This window comes from Martes martes (assembly GCF_963455335.1).
Source record: "Martes martes genome assembly, chromosome: 10".
Lineage (NCBI taxonomy): Eukaryota > Metazoa > Chordata > Mammalia > Carnivora > Mustelidae > Martes > Martes martes.
In genome coordinates this window covers 56986888-56995567 of record NC_137898.1, presented here as the reverse complement: position 1 = coordinate 56995567, position 8680 = coordinate 56986888, and the positions used below count along the sequence as shown (strand labels likewise).

Here is an 8680-nt window from a genome sequence, read left to right as displayed (position 1 = left end):
TCTGGGTATATGGTGTGAAAGCAATGGGAGAAGAAGCAGAGCACTGAGATATCCAGGGACAGAGTGACACAAATGTGAGAGGCATGTGTGCCAACTACTTTGGGCAGGGCTTCTCCCCAGGGCAGATACAGCATGGCCTACAGTATCATAACACATGGTGTAGTAACGACTAATCTATCCAATCCAACCACTGAGGCTGTAGGATCCCATAGGTATGGTCTGGTGTCAGCATTTGCCAATTTTAGTAAAGCCACATGCTCACAGTAGGTCTTAGGGGATGATGTGGCTGAGGCAGAAGGGCAACCAGGACATCATGAAGAAATGGGGGCTCATGCATAGCATGCTTTATGGTATCATAGTTTTTCCCAGCTTAGCTGCCAATTATTGGAACAAAATGAACATGGCAGGGTGGAAAGCAGATTGGCACATCTAATAGGTAAATGCACATGGCTGCTTCTGACCGACAGGGGGAAAATATGGCTAGCAGGAAAATATGGCTATGCAGACCAGCATAGTAGAGGCAGTTATAGTAATTCATTTTATGGGTTTGCAACCAATGAAATAGAAAATCTCTTAGGTGAGGTGAAATAAGAGGACCTCTACCATGGAGGCTAGTAATACATGATGTGCAGGCCACATCAAAGAAGGGAGTTGTTTTTCACAACAGCAACAGCCTAGCTGATAGAGATCAGGAAAGAGATCCAGAACTGAGAATCCTCCTGCCTTGGAAAGTCACAGGAAGTAGGTGGGAGCCAGGCCCTAGTGGTGACTCCTGAAGGTAACTGCTTTTGGGGAAGGGACCTACCCTCTGAAGGGACTAACCAAGTCGCTTTTTGAGAAGTCTGGGAACTGTGAGAGCCGAGTAATCAGAAATTGTCTTAATAAGGACCCATATATCATATGTGATAAATATACCTATTCCTCTGAAACTAAGTTAAAAAACACTGAGTTATAGCCAGTTTCTCCTGATAGCAGTGTTTATAAATCACAGGCCCAGATTTATAGAATGAAGAATAAACATCACAAAAATTAAGATTCCAAATGGAAGGGAGTCACAGTAAATGCTGTGTTGATCCTCATCCTTTTCTGCTCAGAAAAGTCAATTGCATCTATAGAAAGAAATTATTTTTTCATAATCCTTATGGGTGTATCTGAAACTCTGACCTTTATACAGATTTAATTAAGATAACTTTAAAAAATGAAGAGAATGTGTAAAAGGAAGGAGGTTGTGAGGTTATGATTTATACTGAGTAATGAATATGTATTTGGTTTTTGTCCCCTTTTCTGACACAGAGCTCCTAAAACTTTTGGAATTTCCTAGGTGATAAGAGCCATTAGATGTCTTTTGTGATGTTAATGAGATGACCTTAAGCCCCCACCCAAGGACAGAGGCTGGTTGTCAGAAGAACCAGCCTTGGATTAGAGAATTGGAACTTTTAGTTTCACCCAGACCTCCAGGAAGCACATGAGGTGAGTGGCAGGAGGCTGAACATGTTGCCAGGGGCCAATGATTTAACCAATCAATCATGGGTATGTAATGGAGCCTCCATAAAAATCCCAGGAGGACAAGGTTCCCAGAGATTCTGTGTTGGTGAACAACATATGGAGACTGGGGAGCATAGGATAATGGAGAGGGCATAGAAGTTCCATGCCCTTTCCCAATCCCTTGCCCTAGGTATTTCTTCCACCTGGCTGTTCCTGCATTATATCCTTATAATAAACTGATAATGTAATAAGTAAAAGGTTTCTCTGAGTTCTGTGAGTTGCCCTAGTAAATTAATCAAGCCCAAGGAGTGGGTCATGGGAACCTCTGATTTATAGCCAGTTGCTTAGGAGCAGGGGACAAGGACCTGTTCTTGTGACAGGTGTCTAAAGTGGGGTGGGAGGTCTACTCTTGTAGGATTGAACCCTTAAATTGTGAAATCTAATGCTAGCTCCTGAAGGGAACTGTAGGATATATCAGGTTGGGTCCCAAGAATTGCTCTTTGGTGTGGAGTATCACTATACACACGGGAATTTTGTCTCAGAATACCCATTTGGAGGGAGAGAGACAGACAAAGAAGGAGAGAGGCCCAGTTCATCAGAGTCTTGCCCATCCTTCTCCTTGTGTTGCTTGGCAGACTGGGGAGGCCTCTGCCCACCCCATCACAAGGACATTGCAGAGCTGGTGGGAGTCAGGGTGTTGGAGGAGTGGGGGAAGCTTAGTTGTATTGCAAGAAAAGAATTCAAGGACTGAGCAGACACAGTGGTTGGTTGGTATTTATGTGAAGAGTTTATGAAAGAGAGAGCACACTCTGGAGCTGTGAGAGTGGGAAGTTCAAGGGACAGGTGTGCAACTCAAGGTTTTGGTTTCTGTCTTTTATTGACAGTTGTTGACTAGGGGGTGGAATAGTTATTTCTTGGGGAGGGGGTTAGTGCCTTTTCTCCCTTAGTTTGTCAGGGTCTCTGGCCTTCTCAGGGCCTGCCTGGTTTGATCTGACTTGTTGTGGAGTGCTGCCATAGCAGGCCTCTGACTTTTCCCATAGTGGCCATGATTTGTCCTTTGCTGGCCTCTAGGTATCCTCTTAAAGCTTAACTAACTACTCTAGAACTGACCCCAGATACCATAGATTGGTTCTGAGTAATGTTCACAACCCAGGAGAAGCTGACCTGTTTTTGTTCAGTTCTGCCTGGCCTCTCCTAGTCAGCAGGTCACCTTTGGTGTACGCTCCCCGGGAGAAGTGAGGCGCTGTGAAGGCTACCCATTTCACGAGGGGGAAATCCAATCCCTTACTCAAAGTACTCCCTTGATAGTTTTGGGAAATGAGTACAGACATGCTGCAGTTACTTACAGATCTGATGTCCTGGACCCACTGCCCACTGGTGCCCACTGCCCAAAGGCTGTAATGAAGGCAATCATCTGTTTTCAGTGATTCAGAATACTGAAGGATACTTCTAATCATGACAGAGCTGCTTGGCTTAAGGAACCAGTTTTCCTTTTGGAGGTGGGATTGTCGGTATCCAGTGTGCTTCTTTTGCTGATTTCTTACTAACTAGGTTCTCTGATTGCCAGTCTGTCTTTTTCTCTATGCTATTCCCATCCTCTTAGAGAATATTTGGAACAACATAGTTGCCCAATAGAAATTTCTTGAATAGAAATTTAAAATGTCCAAATATTTTATACTTGTTAATAAAAAGAAGTGAATGAGGGATGAGTTTTTTTGTTTGCTTGTTTGTTTTCTTATATATCAAATTTATCTTCTTTGACAAACAACATCCTCCAGAGTTCAAATGGGGATAATGAAATGAGGCTTTAGGATAGAAAAGTCTGGTATCCCATTTGGGAGGAATGAGGCTGAAATGGACCTGCTTATGCCATCTTTTGGTCAGCAGTGGAATTTTTGTGATGGTACCAGGCTCACTGTAAACATTTAATCTTTCATTTCAGTAAGTAGTTTTTTGTAGAGATCCTGTAGGGGTATATAATAGTGAGCACCTGTGCTATACTTTTATGGAAGTTATATTCCAAATAGAGAAACAGATGATAAAATAAGTAATTTAAATAATTACACATTGTGTTTAAAGAGGGAAGAAATAAAACATTTGTGTATGAAAGAAAATTACAGGGAGCAAGAACTGGTTGAGCTACATAAGTTAAGAAACACCTCGCTGATAAGAAGGGTATTAGTTGAGATGTAAAGGATGTTGAGAGGAACATAGAATGTTCTAGAAAATAACAACTGGAGGATGTGGGAAGATTTAAAGCAAAGCTCTAGACAGATAAGAAGTGGATATGTTTGGAAGAATGCTAGAAGGGCTGAAGCAAAGGAAAAAGGTAACATTTGGTATGGTAATTGCTACTGCCCCTCAGAACAATGTGTTACTTAAACTATAGCCCCTGGAGGATTTTACTAGTTACCAAGCACATTTGGATATGGCCTTAAGAAAAACATATACTGACAACAGGTCTTTGGGGAGAAGGACGATATACGACTGTGAAGCTGGGCAGCTGGGGATGCCTGGCTCGCTCAGGGCGGAACGCCGCCCCTTCACAGAAGCTTGGCAGCTGGGGATACCGGGCTTGCTCAGGGCGGAACGCCGCCCCTTCACTGAAGCCTGGCAGCCGGGAACGCCCGGCCCGCCCTGGGTGGAACGCCGCCTGCTTCAGGGAAGCCAAGCACCCGGACGGCCGGTCAGCTCGGGGTGGAACGAAATACCGCCTGCTTCCCTTTTCCGTTATCGCTCCTTTCTCTTCCCAGAAGCGCCCGTTGTTAGTTAGATGAGTCCTTTGAATGTGCTTGATTAACTATAAACTTTATCCTCCTCCTTGCGTGTCCACGAGACTTGTGTCCACGAGACATGTGACTAATGTTTGACCTTCATTGGTTCTTCTGTTGGCTATTGTTTCTACCTAATAAAAGTGGGACTCTGGAATTGCTCGGGGCAGCAGTGTTTTCGACTGTTGTCGCCTGCTCCCGGTCTCTTGCAGCTGACTTGTTTGTGCCTAATTCTTCTCCCGTTTGCCGACCGGAAGCGGCAGGTAATAATACCTCAATGGGTATGTTGAGAAAATAGAATATACTACTCAGCAATAATAGGAAATAACCCACTTATCTTTTTTCAAGATTTATTTATTTGTGAGGGAGAGAGAAAGAGCAGTGAGCACAAGCAGGGAGAGCAGTAGACAGAGGGGGAGGGAGAAGCAGGCTCCCCGCTAAGAAGGGAGCCTGGTGTGGGGCTTGGTCCCGGGACCCTGGGATCATGACCAAGCCGAAGGCAGCTGCCTTACCAACTGAGCCACCCAGAGGTCCTGAGGAAATGACCTGCTTATCTTACATGCAACAGTAGAGCTCAATCTGAAAAGCTATGCTGAGTGAAAGACACCAGACTCAATGTATTACTTATTCCTTCATTTATAAACGTGCTAGTGAGACAAAAGTCAATCTATAGTGAAAGATGTCAGAGCAGGGTTTGCCTGGTTGGGATGGAGAGGGAGATCAGGGAGACAAGAGAACCTTTTATGAAGTGAGGGCAGTGTCCTATGTCTTAATCAGGCTGGTAGCTACAGAGGCATGCATGTGTCAGGACTCTTCAGAGTGTGTGTGAAAATACTTAACATTTTTAAAAAAATATTTTATTTATTTATTTGACAGACAGAGATCACAAGTAGGCAGAGAGCCAGGCAGAGAGAGAGGGGAGGAAGCAGGCTCCCCGCTGAGCAGAAAGCCTGAAGCTGGGCTGGATTCCAGGGCCCTGGGATCATGACCTGAGCCAAAGGCAGAGGCTTTAACCCACTGAGCCACCCAGGCACCCTGAAAATATTTACATTTTATTGTCACAAGTTAAGCAACAACAGAGCTGATTTTAAAAAAGAAAGAGGGACTCAACAATCATTAACTGATAACAGATCACTGTCCCTTTAAGTCTCTAATATTTGGGAATCCTGAAAATGCTCCTTCAGAATACCCATTCATTTCTGGGGAAACTTAGGCTCCTTTAGCTGTTTCTGCTGGGGGAAGCAAACATGTTCCCAATTCCTCTTCAAGCACCATCTTCTGATGTTGGTTTTAGTAACATTAGAGCCCAATTTCTAGAACCTTCTTCACTATTGGCATTGAGAGGAGAGTGGTGAAGGAGAATGAATATACAAATGCAATAATTATAATGGATGATTTTACCATGTTTGTGGTAATACTATCATGTGTATAGGCATATACCCAAACTCATCAAAATGAGTGTGTTAAATATATGCACCTTTCTGTATAAGCACACCAAAATAAAGTTGGAAAAGTCAGAAAAAATGTGGTTTTCTAAAACAGCTTAACATTTTACTTTTTTTAAATTAATTTTTAATTTTTTTATTAACATATAATGTATTATTAGGCTGAGGGGTACAGGTCTGTGAATGGCCAGGAACATTTTACTTTTGAAAAGGAAATTAAATATTAACAAATACTCAAACTTCTAATGACTTTCTCACTACCTTTAACCATACAATATAGCTATGTTCATAAGAGAATCTCCTTATCCATTTGTTTTCCAAAACTTCTTCATTCTGCAATCCATTGTCATCAGGGAATAAGCAATTTCTTGAAGGAGAGAGCAATGCTCATCATACCAAATGCTCCCTGTTACCAGTCTCAAAACGTGATTCTGGCAGCAATTTTCATGGAGATGTTCAAGCTTTTCTGGAACTTGCTGTATTCTGGAGTCCTTCATGTTCTCAGATTTCCTACTCCATTCCCCTAGGCTTTGGCACTGAATTAACCTTTTCTGTACACTTCTGTTCTTGTCTGAGTTATTTTTTTCTCATATTAAAATGACATGCTCGATCAAGGGTAATTTTTACAAATATGTGAAAGTGCAAAAAGAAAACTAAAATACCATAAATCTCACTACTCTCAATTGCTATTGTTGGCATTTAGATGTATTCCAAATCTTTTTTTATGCATATGCATTTCTGTTTAGAATTGGCTTCAGCCTCATGTGCAAATGTAATTTTTCTTTTTTCTTTAATATTACATCTTGATCATTTTCCACATCTTTACACGGTCTTTGCAAATACATTACTTAAATGATACATGATATTTAATCATTCTTCATATAGATCAATATATGTATTTTCTTGTTTTTGTTTTTATAAATAGTGAATCTATTCCCACAAATTATATTTTTATAAGGACTTTCAAAGATGGGAAAAATACATGTACTTTATAACTGTTTTGGTGAAAAGTTCTAATCTGCTTTTAACAAAGCATAGGAACTTAGACTTCTCCTGGCAGGGTAAAAAATCATTTTCACCGTGGTGGTCTGTGGAAGATTGCATTCTGTACAAATCTTCACTGATTTGAATGGTAGACATATTTTTTTCTGTTTTATTGTGATGATGAAGATTAATCAACTTGATATTTATGATCAATCACATCTCTCAGAGGGCTCATGTTCTGGTCATTTTGAAAGTTGTTTCTTTTGTTCTAGAGGGTTGCTAACCTCTGGGGCTTTTGTTCACAGAGATGACTTTTTTCAATTATTACATTCAGTTAGCCAGCATATAGTTCATTGTAAGTTTTTGTTGTAATGTTCAAAGTTTCATTAGTCGCATATAAAGCCCAGTGTACATCCCAGCAGGTACCATCCTTAATACTCATCACCTGGTTACCCCATTTTCCCACCTACCTCCCCTTTAATCCCTCAGTTAATTTCCTGGAGTCCAGAGTCTTTCATGGTTTGTCTCCCTCTGATTTCTTCCCATTCAGATTTCCCTCTCTTGCCCTGTGGTCCTCCACACTATTCCTTATGTTCCACATATGAGTGAAACAATATGGTAATTGTGTTTCTTCGCTTGATTTATTTCATGTAGCACAAACCCCTCTGGTTCCATCCGTGTCAGTGCAAATGGTTGCTGTTCATCCTTTTTGATGGCTGAGGAATATTATATTTTATATATGTACCAAATCTTTATCCATTTGTCTCCCAGAGATGACTTTTTGCTAATATGCAATGATCCCAGATCAGTGGGGCAGTGGAGTTGGTTGCGATGTCGTGACTCTTGGCTCAGGGATCTTTCCCACAACATCCTTGAATAACCCTGTCCCTGATCTGCTTCGTTCTAACTCCATAGATGATGGGATTGAGCATGGGAGGTACCAGGAGATAGAGATTAGCAAACATGACATGTACCACTCGGGGCACATGATGTCCAAAGCGGTGGGTGAGGAAGGTAAAGAGGGCTGGGATATAAAGAGCCAAGATGACACAGATATGGGAAGCACACGTGCCAAAAGCCTTGAGTCGGGCCTCCTCAGAGGGCAACCTCAGAACAGTTCTCAAAATCATCACATAGGATATACTGATGACAATTATGTCAAAGACAGCCACAGAGAAGGCCACAAAGAGCCCATATGCACGATTGACTCTAGTATCTGCACACACCAGCTTTAGCACAGCCATGTGCTCACAGTATGACTGGGGAATGACATGGTTGGTACAGAAGGGCATCCTGGACACCATGAAGCAAAAGGGACTCACCCACAGCAACCCTCTCATCATCACAGCTGCCCCTAGTTTACCCACCACAGCTGGGGTCAGGACAGTAGAGTGGTGGAGTGGGAAGCAGATAGCCACATAACGGTCCAAGGCCATAGCCATGAGCAACCCAGACTCCACAGAAGAAAAGGCATGGATGAAGAACACCTGGATGAGGCAGGCATGGTATTCAATCTCATGAGCATGAAACCAGAGTATAGCAAGCATTTTAGGCTGGGTGGAAGAGGACAGGGCCAGGTCAGTGACAGCCAGCATGGCTAGGAAGAGGTACATGGGCTCGTGCAGAGTGTGGTCAGTTCGGATTGTATGAAGGACAATGATATTGCCAACTACAGCCACAAGATACATGGCACAGAGAGGGAAGGCAATCCAAAATTGGTAATTCTCAAGTCCTGGGATCCCAAGTAGGATGAAGGACACAGGATGCAAAGAGCTGTTCCCTGAGGTCAGCATCACAGAATGGTTAATTTGTTCTCCATTGTGAAAGTAATTTACTCTCTGTACGTGGTAACAATCAAGAAGTAATTATTAATGTTTTAAATATTTGGAAAGTTTCAACTTAATCATAGGGCAGTAGGGCTAATGGTAAACTGGAAGAATTTCAACTGTTTTAATAAAAAAAAATTTTGCAACATAAAGTGATGCTCCTCTTTAT

The 8680-nt window shown here is 42.2% G+C and overlaps 1 protein-coding gene across 1 annotated transcript; it reads right to left on the bottom strand.

Moving 5' to 3' along the window:
- Positions 1-7533: 7533 nt before the first annotated feature.
- On the bottom strand, positions 7534-8478 carry LOC308350090 (olfactory receptor 52R1-like; the record flags this gene model as incomplete). Its single annotated transcript, XM_080815092.1, has 1 exon — positions 7534-8478. One exon carries the CDS (start codon positions 8476-8478, stop codon positions 7534-7536), a length of 945 nt encoding a protein of 314 aa, XP_080671218.1.
- Between the last annotated feature and the right edge of the window lie 202 nt (positions 8479-8680).